The sequence below is a fragment of the Gouania willdenowi genome, chromosome 3, assembly GCF_900634775.1.
Source record: "Gouania willdenowi chromosome 3, fGouWil2.1, whole genome shotgun sequence".
NCBI classification, from domain to species: Eukaryota; Metazoa; Chordata; class Actinopteri; order Blenniiformes; family Gobiesocidae; genus Gouania; species Gouania willdenowi.
In genome coordinates, this window is record NC_041046.1 from 17,582,693 (window position 1) to 17,605,519 (window position 22,827).

The 22,827-nt window shown below is 37.8% G+C and overlaps 1 protein-coding gene across 6 annotated transcripts in view; it reads left to right on the forward strand.

The window, feature by feature from the left end:
- Positions 1-22,827, forward strand: part of shf (Src homology 2 domain containing F) — a 140,860-nt gene that overhangs the window by 94,820 nt on the left and 23,213 nt on the right. For 3 of the 6 annotated variants that reach the window (XM_028435678.1, XM_028435661.1, XM_028435669.1), the window contains 3 exons: positions 5,463-5,681; positions 6,285-6,383; positions 16,174-16,320. In XM_028435678.1, the coding sequence (XP_028291479.1) occupies positions 5,463-5,681; positions 6,285-6,383; positions 16,174-16,320 (465 nt within the window). The remainder of the gene's footprint in view (positions 1-5,462; positions 5,682-6,284; positions 6,384-16,173; positions 16,321-22,827) is intronic. The other 3 variants (XM_028435687.1, XM_028435697.1, XM_028435708.1) reach the window with 3 other exon arrangements.

Below are 22,827 nucleotides of genomic sequence, written 5' to 3' on the forward strand. Positions count from 1 at the left end.
GGCCTCCCAGGATTGGAGAATGAACACTCTGTTCAGATCAGAGCTCATGATCCTAAGCAGATTGTGTGAATAAAGCACCAGAGCTGGAGACTGGAACATGTCATGCACTATCCATGTCTTCACTCGTTGGAGCGCCTAGAGTTGAAATGCAGCTGTTTGACTCCCAACGACAGCTCTGCTTCACACTCCACCCCCCCACCATCCACTTCAGCAAACACATGCACACATCTCACTTTTAGTGGCACTAAACAGATGGTTGTGGTCAGTGAGGCTGTGCTGTCACATGACTTGTTGGATCCTACTGGTGCCAACATAGTATTATGAAGCAGAGTTTTCTCAAAGTGTCTATGACAGCCTTAAGTGCAAAGCTTTGGTGGTTTTGTTATTCTGTCCTTGCCATCAAAAGTGTAAAATATGATAATAAAAGGACAGAAAGTAGGATTTATACTTTAGGGTGCAGATGTGACCAGGTTGTAAAAAGGAAACCCAGCATCTGGAGAGGAACTAGAACATCCGGACAAGGGAAGGCTCGGGAAACATCGAGGGGAGGGTGCGGTGCACGACCTCTGACCCTCAGTCGAGGTCAGAGGTCAGAGTTTTTGGATGGCTTACAGCTGTGTTGCAGTAGGATGCAGCCCACTGTCATGTCAGTCCCTGTTGTTTGCCTCGACACATGTGGTCCTGCATGGGGAAGTAAGCAGCAGGTCTTGACAATGAAGAAAGGGGGAAACAGGAAATGAAGAAAGTAGATGAAATATATTTTAGAAAAAGGACGAGATTAATATTACATACACAAGTTTTCTTGGAAGCCTTGATTTTCCCCAGCAGATTGTCCAAGTTAATGTGTTTTTTACATAACGTGTTATCATTTTCTTCTACATTTTTTATTTTCCCCTACATTTTTTGCTCTCTTTACAAGTAACTTTAATCCACAAATAGTACAGGAAAGAACAAAAGCTTTTTTTTTGTTTTGTTGTTGTTATTTTTAAATGTACATGTCCTATTTATGTCTTATTTGTTGATATATCGATTGTGTTCTGTCTGCTATGGACCATGTATGTGTCCGAAATAAAGTTTGATGATGATTATGATATATTTTCCTGTAATTTTTATTTTGTATCATTTTTTTTTCTCATTCTGTGTTATTGTTGTTTTGCGTTTTTGGATTAATTTTGTGTATTCATGTTCAAATTTTGTGTTATTAGTGTTATTTTGTGTAGAGGTCGACCGATATGGGATTTTCAAAGGCCGATGCAGATACCGATTTAAAAATAAAAAAAATAAAAAAGTTCACAAGGATATAATAGGATAAGGATATTTGATCAGGCACTACTATATTATTTCCTTATCCTGTTATATCGGCCTTTTATTTGTAAAATCATTGCTATCATTACTATTATTACTTTTTTTTTGTTGTATATTCATACATTCGAATGGTTGTTTTTTATGTTCTTTCTTTTTTTCCCCTTAATGGCAACTCTAAAATGCTAAATAAATAAAAATAAAGAATAAAAAAATCCACCGGTCTTGAAAAAAGTCCATATATTGGCGATAATTTTGTGTATTTTTGCTGCAGATTTTGTTTTTAATTTTTTCTCTTTGTGTGTTTTCTTTTTATTTTTGTCCATCCATCCATTTTCTGACCCGCTTTCTCCATTTCAGGGTCTGCTGGTATCTCTTTTAATTTTTTTGTGTTTTTTAGGAGTAAATTTGACATATTTCTGTTTCCACTTTGTTTATTTTTGCTTTTGTTTGGTGAGTTTTCCTTTAATTGTGTGTGTTAGTTTTAAGGGCCGCACAAAAGTAGACAGAGGGCCTCATGTGGCCCCTGGGCTGCCCGTTGCCAATGCAGAGGCTAATTATGCCAGGATCTCCTATTGATCGATTATGCTTTATTATCTCTTTGACTTTGACCTAGTGAGATGAAGGAGCACAGGTTTTCCTAATGCAGGACTCTAAAGTGATGGAGAATGTGGCAGCTTCACCTCACTCTACCTCCTCTAAACACCACAAGCAGTGGGTAGTAGCTCCATTAGCCTCAACACATTGCTCATTTTTTTTTTCTGCAAAAGCTCCCCTGGGCTCAGAGGCAATTATGCAGTAGTGTGGCATAATATTTCATTCTCTTTCCTTCGCATTGCTCTGTAGCGCTGTTGGCCACTAACGGCTTCATATGGCCCAGGAGGAAGGGTGCGGAGCTGCTAACAACTTCATGCATGTACGAGAGGAGATTTCTCAAGGGCACAGTGTTTCCTCTCACTGTCAGGGATTTGTCAGTAATGTAAAGTTGTGTGCACACATCATTTTTTTGGGTCAGCTTATGATGAGGGCATGTTATCATCACATCAAGAATGGGAGCAAATATTTAAAATAGGTTTTATAAATATCTCCTGAATGTCGCCTTTCAATGCTTTTGCAATAACAAGGCAACAAAATTGTCGAGCTGTTCCACTAAGGTGGTAAAGTACAACGCAGCCATACTATAAACAGATGCATTTCAGAGAAACGTGCTGTTACGCTGCACAGTGATTATCACAGTCATAAAGTTTTAGTTTTGTTTTGAGAAAGCTGTTTCTACACTCACAATTTGAGTATCTAAGTGAGAACGGCCTTGGGTGATATATGATTCATTACAGAGTAAATTTGTGATCAATATTTTTGGGGAGGATGTGTATTTTTTAATATATATATATATATATATATATATATATATATATATTATAATAAGTGTGAATCCCTCAAGCAATAATCTTAGCAATTTATGCACACAGTTGAAGGAAGAAAAGCCATTGCTACCACCAGAAACACTTTACTTCAGATAAGCCACAGTCCTAGAAATGTTCCAGAAACAGCTTTACCACGCTTAAAACTAGGGGTGAGTATTGGCATTATGATACGTATCACGATGCTTCGGTCACGAGACGATACTATCATGACATCACGATATATTGTGGTATTCTAATAGACATAGAGATGCGGCTGTTTCTCTGCTAACACCTCGGCATGATGTTTTGCTAGGTAAGTTAGGCATGTTCCCACAATATTTCACGGGAGCAAGACAAATCTTGCAGACGGCGTTGTCCTTATCAAGCTCGGTTTTAATCCCTTTAAGTTGGAAGCTGGTGAGCTTTGTGCTGTGGAGGTGTTGTTATTTTGTAAGCCATGTTGTTTGGGATTTGAGTCAGTCCGCTTTTGCCACTGTGACTGCCTCTACTGCAGAAATGACGCTGCGCCGCACAGAAAAGTGGCTCTACGGCGCCATCTACCGGAGTGGAGGCTTGGAAGTGGTACAATTTTCAAGGTTTTCATGTAGGAACAGGAGCTGGTCAACATGGCCAGTAGCTAGGCTGCTCCGCTGTGAGGTGACAATGTCTCCATCAGTAGAAAACACACGTCCACGAAATGGGAAAATGATCATTAGAAAAATATTGATTAAATATCATCAAAAAAATATGAATAATGTATACTGTATATATAGTTTTTAAAATAATCGATTTAAAATTGGCACCCAAAAAATCTCGATATATATCGTGAAAATTATTTTTTTGTTTTCACACCCCTATTTAAAACACACAAGTCCTCACTTTGATGATTAAAGATTGAAACATTGCCTACTTACAAACAACGTCTGCTCTACACCCACTTCCAGAATAACCAAACTTATTGTCATTTTTATTTTTATTTATTTATATATATATATATATATATATATATATATATATATATATGTTTTTTTTTAAATGGAGCCACTTCTTTTTGGGCTGTGAAAGTCGTCACTCTCAGTTTGTGTATTGATAATAGGCTCCTCCTTTCAACGACATGCCGCTTTTTTGAGACGACTAAACATAAGCTTTTAGTTTTTGCAGATTTTGTTGTTTGATTTCATGCAATAGGCGGCAGTAAAGAAGCATAAAACGTTTGTTTCGTCATTGACTTTTGATGAATTGCTACAATTCACCAGATGTGGATCAAAACCAAAGATCCCAGCAGTTTGCAGTATTACAATGTTTTCACATCACTGGTCAGTCGTTACGAATAAGGTCCAAAGTCTAACATTTCAACAGCATAATATGGAACTAAAACTTTGTTTTGAAACCATAATTTTTCTTCTCTATTGAAAAAACATTTTTGTGTTAAAATGCAGTTTTTGTTACTAATATTAGAGAAATCTATAATTATTTTTATTTGATAAAATGTATTCACGTTATTTATTGCCTTTTTCACCACCATCAGTTCTGACAAACTCTACATGAGACAGCGATTGACTTTACCAGTGAGTCGGTTGAATTTTCCGTATAAAACATATGTATAATCACCTTGTAATGGACTTTTCTTATTCTTTTATCTACTTCTCGTACCAATGCAGCGACACCAAAACTCTCGTCTTCATCTCTCTTAGGGTTTTGAACAACAGCTGCTTCTCGGTTGATTCTCTATTAAAAATGTTATTGGTTTCTGTGGAAGATTCACTCTTTAATCAAAGTATTTAAGGCTGGCATGACATCCTCACTACCTGAAATCTGACAATCTTTACAGTCCACTCCCATCTTACGGTATATACTAACATTCACACTCTGAATGACCTACAACTGCTATAAAATTTCACATTTTTTCATTACCTCATATTTAGCTTAAGACCAAATAAAATATTTAGTTTGTCTCATCACAGATGTTCTTAACAATATTTGTAATGAAGATACTTCCATGCTCAAGTTTCCAGTTAATCTCAGCAACAATTCAAGAGATTTTACTTTAGATTATTATTATTATTATTATTATTATTATTATTATTATTATTATTATTATTATTATTGTTATTGTTATTATTGTTATTGTTATTGTTATTATTATTATTATTACATTCCCAAGTCTTTGCTGACACATTTGCTGGGTTTCCATAACCCTTGGAAAATGTGCAAAATCTAAAAAGCAAAAAAGTTTTGACGCTTTCTTGGGGAGGAATTTCAGACGTTTTGATATTGAAATGTGTTGCAAAAGTGCTATGGAAACACTTTTTTTTTTTGCAAATATACGTCACGGAACAAGACGTACATGGTCACATGACATGACATGAGGTACCTGGTCACATGACTCTTTCTGTCTGAGAAAACATGACGCAGTACGTGTAAACAAAAGAGGAGACCGGCACATTTCTTAGCATTATACTTTAAAATGATCACTACCACATGAATCAACAAAGGAATACAGAATGTTATAAGGAGGTTCTGAGCGTTCATCGTTTTGCAGCAAAGTCTCGCGGGATGAGATTTCATGGGAGTCACGAGGCTCCTCCCCAAAACAGCCTTCAATGGAAACGCGTTCAAAGCTCAATTATACTTTGTCGACATTTAGAAATATCGACACCCAAACCATTGCCAAGTATTTGCAAATGTATTATTTTGTACTTTGTTGTTTACTCGAGGAGCTGTCATTAACATTCAGATTTTCTTTGAATGATTTAGAGATCAGATCTGGTGGTCGTGGTTCCAAAGAAGGATCTGTGAAGCAGCTGCCTCTCTACGACACGCCATACGAGCCGGCCGAGAATGGTGGCGACTCGGACCCAGAGCGATTACTTTGTCCCAGAGAAAACCGACTGCCTCAAGATGATGAGCGGCCTCCAGAGGAATATGACCAGCCCTGGGAGTGGAAAAAGGAGAGGATTTCCAAAGCCTTTGCAGGTATTAAAAGATGCTAATTGATTTTAGGGTTCATTACTGTAATCCTTCTTGGTAGTAACAAGGAATAGATGCATTTGGGATTTTCTACAGACATCTTTAACTCCTAAATCTCTCTTGTTTCCTTATTGCTTTACTAACCCAGGTGTCAGAGTCTCCAGCGCTAACATTGGATTATGCTCTTTCTCAGGTTATGAGGGTCCTGCTGCTTCCTCTTCTGTTTTTCACACTCCCTCTGTTCTTTTCTGCTCCCTTCTTTTCACAGGTGTTCTGTCTACTGTTTGCTATTTTTATCCAACTCTTGGTTTATCTTCCTACCTCATGATGATGCTGCTCAGAGCGGGGATGGTTATGGTTTAGCAGGTGCATGTCGGTGCAAGTCTTGACTGTGCAATTAGAGCTTTAGCTTGGCTAACACAGGCGTAACATCAAACAGGGCTGTTCCTGGAAAGTCTATTGCTTCATGGAATATATTTATACACCCAGATTTGGGAAGAAACTACTAAAACTATTAACTGATTGAACAGAAGAAAATATGAATTGGACCATTTTGTTTATTATCCATTTTTTCTTTATCCATTCTTTCTTTTTCCCGTCTTTGAACAGCTCTGCTTTGTTATGACTGCATTAGCTACGACGGCTCTGTATGTGGCACTGGATCAGTTCCCCACAGAAGAATGGACAACACCACTAAACCCCTCACAGGTACCACTAGAAAGGGGCTGGGGAGTGGCACTTCTATTGTTTTTGATTTCATTTTTTTTTCAGAGGTTGCGTCACGTAGTCTTTTTAATTTCCTAATTCAGACATACTGTCCAGTGCCAAAAATAATTACAAGTCTTTCTACCTCATGTCAACAACACTGTCATAATGAAATGTATACTTTACTCCATAAAATCTGTGAAATAAAGCAAATTAACAGTTCAAGCAATCGAACATATCAAACTAAACAGTTCTGATGTTGTTTCTAAAAGTGCATTTGGACAAGTGAAATTACCAATTTGTAGAATTGTCTGTGTGAAATTTCTAGTAACGCAGCTCTAATAGTTGTTCAGACTAGGTGTGTAACTTTTCTATTTGGGCAAAGACTCAGAGGTTTGTTATGAATGAATCTGATATTGACATTTCTAGATTGTATTATTCATTAGTTAATATGTCATCTGGTTTATTGCTGTAATTATTATTTTAGCGTTGCTTGCATTGCATTAAATCCCTCCATTTATCACCAGGGAAAAATACGTCCACAGATGTATTGGGAACCAATGCCAAGCCTTATATTGTACATTTTAGACTTGAATGCTGTTAAAAAGGCAAATACAAAAAGGAAGTGACAAATTTAAGGTTTTTCTTATGTATTTTGTTAAACTTACAAACAATATTATATGTCTGTATCGAGTTATTGTTTAAAAGCCTCACTAAAAATGTGGGTTTTAAGTCATCTTTTTCTATCTATTTTCTTTGTATTTACGTATCTTCCGTGCATCATTCAGCAGCACTTTACTCAGCCCGGTAGAGAAAGTCTCTGCTGTGATGTGTAGCATCTTTAATAGTCTGTTGGTCTGCTCATGAATCTTATTTGTGGAAAGAGGCAAAAGGGCTTGAGGGAGTATTTAGTGCTTACCTGCAGGTAATCAGAGGACCACTCAGTACCAAGCATCAGTGGTTTAAAATATGATCATATCAGGAGGAATAATCTAGCACACTGAACAGCTTTTAGCTGAGGCCTGTCAGTTAAATCAGTTACAGCTTTGATTTTTACATCTGTATATTGTGCTCAGAGTGTGCAAAGGCATGAAGAAACCTATATATATATATATATATATATATACAGATTTTGCTGGACGATAAATTGTCCTACAAATTATTGCCGATAAACGATATTATTGTCAATTTTTTTTCTTGACCAAATTAACTAATGTAATGATAACATATCATAATAATGCAAGTACACCCTTTCAAATGCAGTCAACTTGTATTTCTCATTAGTAATTTTTTATCATTGTAATTGAAATGTCAAGAACTTTTAAATATTTTAAACAAATAAAACAAACAATGAAAAAATAAAATGGACTCTCAGTCACTGTTAGCAAAATAATTGCACTTTAATAAATATCACAAACAAAAACAATAATATAGACCCTGTCTCTGTTAAAAAAAAAAAAAAAAAAAAACACCTCAAATGCAAAACCACGCACAACCAAAGTAATAAATAATTGGTTTATCAAGTCTTTCTCAACAAACAAAATTGCACTTGCAACAAATATTAAACATTGAAGCACAGAGGTTTATAGTAGTACATTACCTAACAGGTAACACTTCCAATCCAGTTAGAACCTTTGTAAACAACAATGCTAGTGGCCCCGCCTCCTTCCACAGTGACAAAGATATTGGATGACTGACATGAGAGTTAGTAGGTCCAGAGTTGCCACATCTACCGGACAATAACTGATTGATTTACCTAAATATAAGATTGTCTGGTGGTGGTATACTATTTTAGAGTAATTACGCTGCAGGTTCACTGAGAAATTATTAGAACTGACTGAGTTATCTGCTGTTTAATATCCATTGCTAACACTAGCCTCTGCAGCCGACAGGCCCGCCGCCAAATACGCATGAATATGTCAATATACCGAAGCCGGCAAACTTATCAAGTTCATTTTATTTACTGTATGGTTAATTGATGTATCGATTATCGGCCCAGGCCGAGTTGTATGGACTCCAGGCCTGGAGGTCTTTGGATTCACACCATTTAACCTCTGCTGATGTTACACTAAAATAAGACAGAGTTTTCTTTCACAGACACCGACGCTCCAATTCAATTGATAAATCTTATTTACTTTCAATGTCAAACTGTTGACTGGGAATTGAGAAGAAAAGCCCTTTGTTCATCTTTCCAAAATTTATTTGGTTTGATTTATTTATTTATCTCAAATATAACAAAACAATATAAAGCAATGATTGTTCTTTTAAAAAGAGCCCCAACAATGTTTGAGAAGGGGGAGAAGGAAGCTTAATGCTTATCTAGCCCTGCTCCTACTTCTAAGGTATTTCACAAAGAACAAAAGAAATCTGACATTTGAGCAAAAATATACATATATATATATATATATATATATATATACACACACAACAAAATGCACTCAAATATAAACAAAAACAAGCATTCCTAGGCCTACCTATACTTACATAACATCAAGATCCACATGTTAATCTACCCATCAGATTCTAGATTTAATACATTTTGCTTATGGAAAAAATAAAATAAAATTCTTTATGTTGTCACAACTTTTAAGTTAAATTTTGTACATGCTTTTCAAAGTAGTCTGGCAAAGTTTAATCCTCCTGCCAATCATACTCCCCTTGTCTTCTTGAAAAAAATTGGAATAATTTTTTTGGCAGTGTTTTGTATTTAGCTTTTTACACAATTTGAAATGTTTTAAACATAATCAAATCCATAAACTTAATTTCTTTTGACCTTTTAAAAAGCGGGTTAGTATGGTCCAGATATCTTGCATGAAGATAGAGGCAGTATATGCCTACTATCGACTATCTACAGCATGTCTTTACTTTGATTGTTTTCATTTAGACCCTTAGGTTTCTCACTTTGAAGACAAAAATAGCAAGAAAATATTAAAGATTTTCCACACGTTTCTCAGTGATGAGCCTAGTCAACACAGGGTTGTTACTTCAGCAGGTGCTGGTGTAAACTGACCTCAGATCCAAACATCAAGGCGCCCAAAAGAGTTTCACACCTTTGAAGGGTTGAGCCTCCGAGTGTTTGATCTTTGCAACAAGCTTATCTCTTAAGTCTAGAAACATACACAGCAGCATTTAAGTCCCATTCTGTGACAGGGATCCTTTAACTCTATCTCATGGCGCAGTTTGAAGAGTTAACCAGTGTTAACCTGGTTCCTTTTTGACTCGTCAGATGTTGGGCAACTTCAGTTTCAAACATTGAAATAATTATTTTTTCCCCTCTCATTCATTCTTTGTAAATTGGAAAGTAACTTGTCTGGTGTCCTGACTAAATTTCCAATCCTTCTCATTCTCATGTAGTGGATGATGAGGATAACATTTTCAACCCTGCCTGATTGCCTCTTATGTTCTGCTCCCTTCGAGCCATTTAAATAAACATTGAAGTACTGCCCAGATGTATGCATCTAATGGAAGAAAGAGCCTCTTTAATTGTTTGTTCTTTGACATGCCTGATAGGAAGAAAAACTTGTTGCACTTATTCATTTTAAACTGGCAATTTTCTCATGTTTATTTGGAGAGCTGAAATCTAATTTTACCTGTCTAATAACAATGAACAATGGTGGTGTTTTTTTATTTGGATTGTAAGCTACCTTATGCAAGACGAGTCAGAGCCTTCAAGGTTTAAATTTATCTAAGAAATGAAAATGTCTCCAAGAATTAGCAGATACTGAAAAGAGATTCACACGCTGACTAAAGCGTTGGATAGGCCGAAGAAAAAAAACAACATCTAACCATACCAAGTGTTTTCTTATAATTGCAAAACACACAAATGCAATCAGTGTAAAACACTATTTGTCTTCATAAATGATGGTGAAAGGAGAGCAGAGTAATGCTCTTTGTTACAGTCCTTTCTCCCCGGCCGTCCCCATCCTTGCCTCTTTACAACCACTGCCCTGGTGCCATTATTCACTGTTGGGCTATCTCTTGACAGGTATGCAATGGAATGTAAATTCCCTGGCTTGTTAGGTTGTTGGGAGGCTGTGTACTTGCGGTTTGGTTAATCACTCATCCCTAATGTATACCCTACCCCCACCACACCATCTCACTCTCTAAACTGAGCACAAACGCTAGACGCAGCTTCCTTTGCGACTCCTTTGTGGCTGTCAGGGAAGGTGATGGATGAGTTTGGAGGTGAAATGTGAGGAAGATGTGTCATGGTTTCACTAAATGTTAAGATCTAGTCGGTAAGAATAGGTGTCCATTAGTTGCTTTGCAAATAGTGCACACACTTAAACACACTACCACTTGGAATTCATGCATTACCATATTTGGAATGTGATCCAGAGCTATTGTTAGCTTGTGTCTTTGCACTGTTATTTGTGACTCTAGTTCTCTAACAATCAATTTAACTGTGGAGATCTGGGAAGGCGTCTCTGCTCAGGGAGGTTTATGGTTTTTTAATGAACTTTCATCGGCCCAGAAATCGGAGACAAGTTCAATGTCCCAAAATAAATAACAGATTCTGTTACAATCCTGTGCTGGTGTCTTGCTCCCGGATTAAAGCCAGCTGTTTTGTGGGTCCTGTGTGTCTGTTCCTCTTTGCATGGCTGAACCGATTCCTTCCCCAACACTGCCCATCGCTCCACAGCGCTGTTTTGTTGTCTTGCCCTCTGCTGTAATACCCCGCCGATAACCTTTATGACAGCCTTTCTTTCATGAGCCGCAAAAATGTCTTGTCACCTTCCACAGGGCCTTGCCGTGGGTCTTATCTTCACTCACACACATTGGCCACACATAACAGCACTGTAAACCTTTCTCCTAGAAAAAAGTGAAGAAGCAGCATGCCACCCAGCATCCTTTAAGCCACCATTGGCTGGCTGTCAGTACACTATCTCACTCCTCACTATCTATATTGGGGAGAGGCCTCACTATCATCTCATTAGCATCACCCATTTTCTTTCGATTCAAAAGGACCTGTGCTTTGAAAGTGAGCCGGAAAATATAATGTGACAGATATGGTATGCTGAGAATATTGAGGTGGCACTTTAGTTCACCCAAAGCATTGCACCCTTGTTATCCATAATCATATGAGTGCAGATGAAAGAAACATTCAGAGCTCTTCTGATCAAAATATGCAGCGTAAACATCCTATTCTTCTAGTATGTTTTGAACATACAGTATGTGCAATTAGTGAACCAAATTGAGCTGAACATCAATTATATGGTGTTGGGGAAACAAGCATCCCCGATGATTTATGGTGCAGCACTGTTTTCAACGATGATAAGCCAGTAGTTATTGTAAGGTCTGGGTAAACAAGTAGTTTTTAAACTCTGGTCTGCTCCTGAACAAACAAAGACAAGAAAAGCAAAAATAGAACTTATTGTCCAAATGTAGTTTTTTGTTTTTTTAGAAACATAAATAAAGGAACATTTGCAAAGTGTTGTTTAAAAGAATAAAACTAAAAAAAACCATTGCTACCTAATCTTGTCTTATTATAACACTATGGTATTAATCGTTTTTTTTTGCACAACAAATGGCGTGGAGCCTTTCTTGTTTAACAATTTCACGGTATACCCATAATGCACAGCCTACAATCAGGAGAACCAGAGGAGAAGTCGTTGTTGTGTATGTGGGCGTTCAATTTAGTTTACCACCCCAATGCTAGTACGGACAGCTAGCTTTTCCACAGTGCTGTTTTTATACACAAAAACACGTTAGTTTTAAAAAGTTTACAGAAAAATCCAGAAAAGCATGAATATGTGCTTTGTGGACAATGCAATCATAATATTCTTTATTCATATTGCACATTATGTGAGCACTCAGTGATAAAAAATAATAATAAGCTCATTTATTGTTTCCATTGATTCAGTAATATCCCAAAATCCATTTAAATTGAAAAATGTTGCTTATAATGTCAAATATTGTTATGCAGTTAATTTACATTAATCAAGATGAATGAATTTCAAAGTCTCTAGTTAATTAGATTTTTTTTATATAATAAACTAATAAAAACACTAAAGATGTACAACAGTAGACACATGTATCTTTCAAAGGTGGAAGCATTGATTGAAATCTTGCTTTTAATCTGTTCAATGCAAGAGAAAATCCATTCAAACACACATTAAAAAAAGCACGAGTGTTTCTCTTCTCATTGTAATTTCCAGCATGACCACCTGACTGTGTAAACTGAGTGACATTTACTAATGGCCTTTATTACAGTGTCATTGAGAGGGGACTAGCAATTCTGTTGATTAGGAATCATGTAGATGTGGAATGGCATATTGATTTGATTTCAGTACGATTAGAGGCAAAAAAAAATGATTTTCTCCATTTGTCCCTCAATGACCCTCTCCTAGCTCGACACCATTTTCATACATTTATTTAGCTTTATTTCTTATTTATATGCTGTGTCCAATGGATTTCCTGAGTTACAGTATCAATAGGCCATCACATACATGACAGTAGATCCATATTGCATCCGTGACTGTCAAAAAGTCATTTAATCTGACAGTGAGTAGGCATTTACCAGACAGACGGATTGTTTAAAAATCTTGTCCAAATTCCATTTTACAATGTAGAGTCAATGATCACCTGTGGAGTGGCATTATCTTAAGGTGTGTACAAAGAAGGAGAGACATTCTAGATAAAAGTTGAAGCTATTGATTTATCATTTTCACATCTTTTATTCTATCTTATCAAGTTCAGGACTTATTCAGGACCAACTTCCTCAGGGCAAAAAACAAGCCCCCCCCCCTGTAGGATATATTTTTCACTTCTATAATAAATAAAGAGACTCAAAATGTCTGTTTCAGTTGTTTGTTTTTACTTTAATATAAAACTGGAATGAGCAGTAGAAATCTCATGCACATTCATGGAAAACATGCAAAGTGTGCACAGAAACTGGAGCTAGCAGCTCTGCTCTCCTTCACCTTATGTATCCGCCCTCCTTAATTTTACTCCGCTATAAATGCTATTATTCAGCTGTGCAACCAACCGAGTCTGAGTCACATTTGGCTAAATCATCTCCTCGTCTCCACACGGAGGCCACAAGTGTGCAGGCAGCCTTCTGCTCCCTAAACAATTACACACTAATCTACAATGTGAAATGAGTATTAGGCTTTAATTCTCTCTGCAAAATAGTGCCATGCTTCACCCTAAAGCAAAAGAAGCTATACCATCCAACATAGTTTTACCACCACCCCACCCCATCCCCCCCTTCATTCCACCATACCCACCTTACCTCTCTCCCATCTGAAGAAACAGTGAGCAGCTCCTCCTTCTAGCCACCTTTCTCCAGATTAGCCTCTTGACACCATGAGCCCAGATATTTAATTGCTTGTCAGTTTGAAAATCCCCCCCACCGCCCCACTTGCTTCATCTAGCTTGCAGATATTGCTTTTCATTAGCATGGCTTCTTCCACCACTGTGCTTCAATTACTCCGTGTATAAGACGGACAAGTCTATAGCATTATGTTTATCCACCCACTGAAAACCAGTCGACATGGGAAACAAGCCTTGAAACACTGAGGGTTATAGGTTTAGCTGCATTTTTTTTTTTCACTGAGGGTTAAGTACCGGTATTGCTGACTGTAGATGATGGATGTATAGCTTAAACACACCCCTGAAATAATAAGTGAGGTTTTTAGTTTTTTTTAAATAGAAAATATTTACTTGAACCACAGGGTTGGGGTCAATTATATTTTTCAATTATAATTATATCTTCAGTTATCCATGTTCAGTTACAACTCAATTACAGTGACCGGCATTTTTTCCAATTCCAATTAAAATTCCAATTATTATTTTACTCGTGAAAGTCCATTACAATTACGTTCTCAATTACTAAAGTTCAAATTCAATAATCACATTTACTGTTAGCATCTCTTATGATAACGGGTCAGTTTTGACCCATGTCTTAAATCAACTGTAAAATACACTAAAAACAATTATTTATTGAAAAATCTGTATTAAAATATTATTTAATACTGTATTTCATCTCTTGTTACCTTGTTAGGCTTCCATATCCATGAAAATATTGGTATTAATGTTTTTGATGTGGGCGTCTGAGCCTTTTTTCTGTCAGTATACCCCTAGATTTCAATGGTAAAATGATGTGATGAGTGCATGAGAACTGACAGGGTAGTGGGGAAACTATAACTGATATGAAACATATTTTGATAATTGTGTACTACATATATATATATATGAAAGCCGCAGAACTCTTAACACGGTTCCATAGTTTTGCGTTAGAAAAAAATAGTAATTGACAGTTTTTATAGCCTTTCCATGCCAATTACAATTACATCAATTATCTGAACTCAATTACAATTTAATTATGATTACAACAGCAACAGATATTTTTCAATTTCAATCATAATTACATCATAATTGTAATGAGTTATCAGTTACGGAATTACAATTATAATTGACTCCAACCCTGATCCAAAGCTACTCAGTTTTATGCTGAGTCTGTGATTAAATTCTCTATTTATAATGACAGTCAAAAAGAGTTGCATACAGTTTGTTAAAGGTACGTATTCTGTGCTGCAACGGTAAATACTCCATCAAAAAAAAAAAAGAATGATGACCTGAATTGAATTAGCAACATTAAATGGCCAATGCCCTTTACGTGAACCACTATTTCTCTAACTACAGCCATGGTAAGCTACATCTGTAGCTTCAGCTAACTTGGGCAATCAGAGCATGGCTACCAATCCATATAACCCCACTAACTCCTAATTAATCTGTTTAATAATTCATTTGCATGTGTTCATAGGAGGCAGTGTGGATAAAGAAATACTGTATGTCCAGGTACTGTACACAACGGCAAGGACTGGGACTGAATGGGATTCAAACTGCCAACCCTTTCATTTCTTGATGAACCATTTGATCAGTAGTTGTTAAGTGACAGACTAAACTAATTCTTTAAAACGATTGAAATGCTATAGAAAACCTGTTTCCATACAGGCTATAGGAGAGAGTGTCCACCAATGAAAAGCCTTTCTCTGCCTATTAACAGCTACGTCTCTCATCAGTCTCACATCACTGACTTAACAGATAATGTGCTGTGTAGCTGTCACAATATTAATATCACAGCACTTTGATTGATAGAGGCCAGGGGGACCAATGAGTAGGTGTGTTTCAATGATATCCAATCTTTTTTACAAACTGTATTTCACTTTTTGAAGGTGAATAATTTGGAGGCATGGATAATTATTTTCTCTCTATTCCTCACTCGACATCACTATGCAGATGACAGCAGTGTGCAAAATCAAAATAGCATTTACTACCAAGCGTTGCATTGCTTATAGTGCATCTCTTTGAAAGGACATCAGGCAGATTGACATCTTGAATTGTTCGGATTAAGGAAAGTACGGATTAGTTGAGACTCGCTGGAGTTATGTGGGATCATTTTGGATCAAGATCCTTTATTAAGCCATTAATTCAAACATATTCTTGGGATTTTTTTTCAGCACTTATTTCTCATCCATGTCCCAAAACGATCCACGTTTGATCAACTGCAAATGAAAGCAGTAATGGAATCTAGACCTGTTTGTAGAACTAACATTATTTCCTTTCCAGTCCTGAGATATTTCCTCCTCTTCTAGTCCACAGCTTCTAAATCCAACAGTAATCTTCTGCAAGGCTGGTGTCCTCTACTTTTATTGCAGCCTCTCCTTCTTCTTCTCTTATTCCCCTGGTTTCACTCATCCTTTTTCTCACTCACTTTCTTGTTGTCCATTTATGGCTCTTGTTCCTTTCCTCTTCTTCCCTTCATCACATCCTGCGGTGACATTTGCAGTAGAGATTAAAGTGATCAAGGACCTACCCTGGCCCCCACCGGTCGGCCAACTCAACACTAGCCCTCCCCCATTGGAGGAGCTGGAGTCTCCTTCCCAGACAGCTCAGCCCTCACCTGGACAGACGAGCTCTGATCAGCACCACCAGGGTGGGTGTTGGTGTTTGCATTGTCCAGCGTCTTTCTCGTGTTTCATCCAACCATCCTCTTCCCATTTGTACTTATTTGTCTTCTTGTCCATCCATCTTTTGACCCATTTTTCTGTTCATTTACCCTATATGTCATTTTCTTTTAAAAAGGAATCTAGTTAAATTGAAGAAGCTATGTTTGCTGATGAGGAGTGATGTACGATAAATTATTCTAAATCATTACAAAAACCAACAGAATTTGAGAAAAGTGCTATTGACTGTGAGATAAACTTAAGTTACGTTACATGAGTTATGTAAGGCAGTGTTGGCCTAAAGGTTGAGGCTTGTAATCAAAGGGTCATCGGTTAAAATCCAACATGGGCCATCTCTGTGGGAGAATTCGTCACAACACCTATTTACGACAGTAATCATAGTCAGGTGTTTTGACAAAATAATTGTAAGGTGCTGGGATATCCCAAACCCAGTACCTGATGCTGGATGGAAGTGAAAATTAATATGTTTAATTAAAGGCACTGTAAATTTTGGCCACTAGGGGCGAGAGACCTGTAACTTTCACGTCAAGCGCCCTTAGTGGCCACAAGCACCACAGCACTGTTGCAAAAATCAACAAACAGTCAGTTGGGCCAGCCTGGGTTGGTCGGGCTGGTGTACGAAGCGGGGATGGGCTCGCGCCACGCCTGGAAGAGCTGCCGCCGCCACTGCCCTCCTATGCCCGTCGCCAGAGGGACGGCGCTTGGCCCTCCTCGCCGCGTCGGTGGCGCTCCCCCCCTACTCCCTAGCCTTCCCGCCATCGACGGCGGTTAAGGTTGGGGCAGACGGGGGACGGGCTACCCAGCCTACGCGGGGCGGTGTCTGGTGCCAGGCAGAAGGTGGGTTGGCGGTGGTGTCTTTTTAGCTTCCTCAGAAGCAGTTTTTAACTTTCTGCTTGCCTCGGCCATGACCAGGAGTCGAACAAGCGGAAATATTCTAGCAAAAGCCTTAGCCCAACGAGTATATCCGAGCCTGTGGTCATGTGACTGCCGTAAAGTGATACGTTCTCCAGGCATTCTCCAGGTCACATGACCTGGCCAAAGACGGTTCATCTCGCCAAACTGACATGGGCGGTATTTCAAGAGGGAAGCCCTGCTCACAGCATTGATACTGTCAAGCGCTGTATATTGGCCTGAAGAATCACTTAAAATAACTCATATGGGTCAACTCTTAAGGTCACAAGGGGGAGGGGTACAAAATAGCCTGTGAGCCAGATAGCAAAATAATAGGTGACATGTAGGAGGTTGCAGCGCACCTTTGGATGAGAGATTATCTATGCTCAGCAGAGCTTAGAGGGAGAGAGGAAGGGGGTGTGCGAGAGAAAATGGCGCTACGTACGAGGGTTGACGTTCCCAGCAGCGCACACTCGACCAGAGCATTTGTGGAACTGGTGGAGAGTGTGGCGATGGTGAGATAAAACAATAAAAAATACGGGGAACGCAGTGACACTTTGTATGTCCGGGAGAAAGAGGAAGTGCGTGTGTGCAGACTGACGGGTGAGAAAGTTGGAGGAACCCCAAAATACATTAAGAAATCCATTATACTCTGACCCAAATTGCAAAATAATAATAATTTTGCCATCAAAAGCCCGGTCGCAGTGTTTCTTTTTTTTTGCTTTATATAAGGAAACAATGTTCAGATGTTAGAGTTGTCACTAAAGCAAAAAAAATAGCTTTAAAGTCACTGACAGGGTTTTTTTTTAGAAAAAGGCTTTTTTCTCAGCTTTTTACTCTGAAACTGAAGATTTGTGTAAAACTTGCCCTATTCAACGGCTGATTACAAAAGAACGAAACGAGCCAGAAACAAATTATTTTTTTGATGAAAATAGAGGCTTCAATTTTCCAGAATCTGGTGTCAGATTTCAGATAGTCATAGAAGAAAATATTCTGTGGGTCTTTAAAATCAGTCAAAATGCTCAAGAATGGCTGGCACTGAGGGGGGTAGAAAATCTGAAAATGGCTGGCACTGAATGAGTTAAAACAGCCCTGAGATGTCCAAGACCAAAGTCTAAAATCTCCCTGCAGCAATCCAACTTTGGACATTTGATTACGCACATGGATTTTCTGTTCAGCTTGTTCAAACTGATTATGATTTAAAATCAATGAAAATTAAATGCTAAAATTAAATTAAATCTGTCAATATTATGATTTTTTAAAATAAAGTGGTGGGTAAAAATAGATTTTGAAGTGATTTTTATTACCATGTCAGTCAAAATAACAGACAACGGAAATGTATCGCACAATCTCTGGCATAGACATTTGAAGTTAATTTGCTTACAGGTTTGTTTCAGAATACGGTTACAAGTGAAATGCAGAGTTCAAAATGCTCGTACACAGCACTACAGCTTGCACTAGAAAGAATAACAAGCAATATATTGTAGGTAAGCATACAAATGCTACCAAGTGTTTACTGTGCTCTTTGATTTACCGTGTCATAAAAACTTGAAATTGAATCTTGTAGACTTCAGTGTAACTTAGTATAATTCAATGCCGTATTATTGCCTTTTTCTATTACTGTTGAAAAAACAGCCGCTAAGCAGGCATAAAACAATGAAAATATGGCATCTGTGAGGGAGGACACAGTGTGTTCATGTTTGTTTAAAATGTTCCAGTCAGTGACGACGTACTAAGAGACTCCACATCCATGAGAAGCACTGCCTAATCTGAGTGAGGGTGTTAGCACAGTAATGACTGCGTTTTTCCATCTGGATTACATGTGGCAGAAAATCACTAACTCGTATACAGGTTTTAGGATGAAGGCTCATTAGTTTTAATTGTGCCGAACTGCCTTCTGCATACGTAATTGCCATTTGCTGTGACCCCCATTTCCTCTAGTCGTCTTACTCATAATATTCACAGATGTCCATCCGTCCTGCTGTTTTCTCTACAAATCGTTTTCAAGGATTATAAAGTAAGGCTCCACTGACGGGGTTGGTTTAAGCCCTCGACGTGTTTCCACATTCACCGTCATAACTGAAAGGAGCTCAATCATTTTGTAATTTCAGGAGCAATATTTGGGTTTCCCAAGATTCCGTACACACTCGTGTCTCAACTTGTTGTTCAGGGACGTGACATGTAGCAGAACTACTGCCAGTGTGGATTTCCCCTGGCAGCTTTGGAAGCTTGAAAGTGAGGCCATGTAAGAGGACACCATTGTGTTCTGTAGGCGAGGACAGGGAGGGGAGTTTATTTATGTCCTTATATGCTTGGGAAAGGTTCTGGTTCCCTCCGTGATGTGAGTGGATTTAGGAATGGCGTCCAGCTGTAAAGTGATCCTCTCCCTGTCTCAGCCACTATGGCCCCACACTACATCTTCAGGGTCAAAGGGAAATGTGGCAGACATAGAAGGAGGGGAAGAGGGGCCGAGAACCTCCACAGCCCTGGTTTCATACAGCTGCAATGCTCTGGTTTAACCTCAGCACACAGACGTAGACCCTCCATCACACTGCAATACATTAGTCATGTATTCTGCACTGGGTCACGCCATTGTTTAGTGTTGTTCATTCAGCATGACAAGTGGTTGTTTGTGGAACTGAAGGCTGCTGACAATTATTCTATAATAAGAATAAAATTATTACATTTCACAAACTCCAAACCCACACTTTCTAGCCTTCCTTTTACCTTCTTTATCTACTTATCAACAGATGCTTTGAAAAAAAGATGCCTTTAAAATAAAGTAAGATTATGTTTGAACTTTAAATGAGCTCAACACGTTTAAAGTGTAATATTTTGTCTTGGCAGAATTTGTTTCATTTTCACATGCATATTACAAAATGATATGTTTTTAAGAAATGTAAAGTGATGGCACTCTTTTTGAAGAAGTATTTGGGCTGTCCATTGTAACATTCAATCAATCAATCTTTATTTGTATAGCGCCAAATCATAACCAATGGTATCTCAAGACACTTTACAGTAGAGCAGTCTTAAGGACGGACTCTTCATTTTATGGATACACACATATGCATATATACGTATATACACATACATATGTATCCCACACCCAACATGAATTCATCATGGCGGCAAGGAAAACCTTGCATTCTTAAGAAGTTGCAAACAAATGCTACATTTGATGACAATGTTTCCTCTCGGATTTGCCATCTTGTCTGATAGGAGTATCATTAGTGAATCAGAAATAATTAGCCAGCCTAATTGGAGAAATTGCTCCATTAGTGTGCATCGGGAACAAATCATTTATTATCACATGCTATTTATTTCTTTTAAATGTAGCAGTCATTTGGTCGCACTTCTTTGTGCAGTAAGGAAGCTACAGTATGTAAGTACGTAGGCTTTACCTCCAACTTTTTTTTTACGGCACACTAAAGGAACAAGCAAAACCTAATATCTGATATCTAAAATATGAACCTGGCTCTCACAAAAATAGTTATTCTATATGCCTGTTAACCTCTTAAACAAGCCACTCATTTATCACAAAGTACATTTCAAACTTCTGCTGTCGAAGCACATTGTGTTAAACGTGTAAAACTAGCTCTATGATGCATGGAGTGTATATATTGTTTTGAACAATTTTGTTTTTTTTTTTTCCTGTTAGAGTTTCCATGTCCACAAATATTTTTTGATCTTTTGTGTTCTTAGTTTTTGCTAGAAACAAATACCTTAAAAATGTATGAAATAAAATTGGTTATTGAAACCCCCCCATTACCAGGTTTTACACCCCAGAGCCTATTTTTAGCCTGTAAAGACATACAGTATGTTAGCCAAACACATTGGCTATGTTTGCCTAAGTTCTTTGTTAGGGATGGGTCAATACTATGTTGGACTAGCATACAGTACACTGTATGTAACACGTATATTATAATAACCAAACAAACACGCTATGTTAGCCTAACATAGATCATCGTAACATTGTAAATCATAAATTTAAACTCATATCTATGGGTACTAAATGACTCAAAATGTGGGACTTCACTTTCTGAAATGGAAACCGCTACATGACACAGAATAAATCTTCACTTATGTGTTTTGGGACAATATCGCACATTTCCAAAATATTTTTTCCCCTGTAAAACAAGTGGCTAAATGTCTAGCATGTGTAGCAAACAGTATAGGCTACGTAATCTTGTGTGATCTTAGTGTGACATTTTCTTACCACAGCTAAAGCATAGAAATAAATAAAATATTAACAATAGTTAACCCAATTATACATTTTCAGGAGGTTAAATAGACAGTCATTTAATGTATTTAGGGAGGGCTAACGAAAAGGAAATTAGATTAACTAAAATATAGGGATGTTCCGATACAACTTTTTCACTTCCAATATGATAACGATATTGCATCGGCCGACACCGATATGATATCAGCACGAATCGTACATATTTGTATTACTTATTTTGTAGTGTAGGATGTTAGAAAAGTCTTGATCAAGTGATGTTACTCAGAGAACAATAGTCAGTAACAGTAGGTTACTTTGTTGGAATGTGAACCACAGTCACCTATGGGTAGATAGATTTTATCGGAGCGCTTATATCGGTGATTTTAGATGCAGTCTGATAAAATACGATTCGTTTTCTGGCTGATATCGGACCGATATCATTATCGGATTGGAACACCCCTACTAAAATAGGACTTTAAAAAAAATTAAAGGAAAACACACCACATTCATACTAGGCAATGTGGGTGAAGTGTCTTTCCCAAGAACACAATGACAATGACTTGGATAGAGTGGGATTGGAATCCCCAACCCTTCGGTTATTGGACGACCCACTCGTGAGCCACGGTTGCCCCCCTGTTGACCTGTAACGGCTAATGCTACTTCTGTTTTATGACATTATTGATTGCTAAAACATTTTTTACACCTTGCAGTGGTTGATGAATGCACAATCATTACATTTGTGTATACGGGTGTCTGCAACGCATTTACAGCTTGTGTTTGCTGGAGAGCCAAATTATTTCATATCTGTGTAAAAGACTCATCTTTGCTATACATGAATACAGATTCATTTCACCACATCAAATCACTGTGAAAATTGAGATGTGTATAAAACCCTTGTGTTATGATTTTCTTTACCTGAGAATTGTTAGGAATCATCCGTTTTTTGCTTTATCGACCTTTGCACTGTAAACACTTTTTCTTTGCAGATTCAGATGTATAGAATATAGAATGAGTTTTAGTGAGCACATCAAACAATTGAATGCACCTTGATCCAGAAATGCAGGTGCATTTGTAATTTGTGTGAAACAAAAGATTTTCTATCCCCAAACAAGCGTAAATTGTGTGTATTAAGTGTAAGTTGGGCACTGCTACAGCAAAGGATGCCCACTGTGACATTGACCACTATCTGCTGTAATTGCGCTGCTGTGCAATCATGTAAATGCCCTTTGGACTGCTCTGTTCATCCATGTCACAGTAAATCATCCTGCTCACACACACTATGCCATGCCATCCCCTGATTTTTTTTTTTTTCTATCTTGTGTAAAGGAAGCTCTGTGACAGAAGGGGGCGTGTCCTTCAGACATCA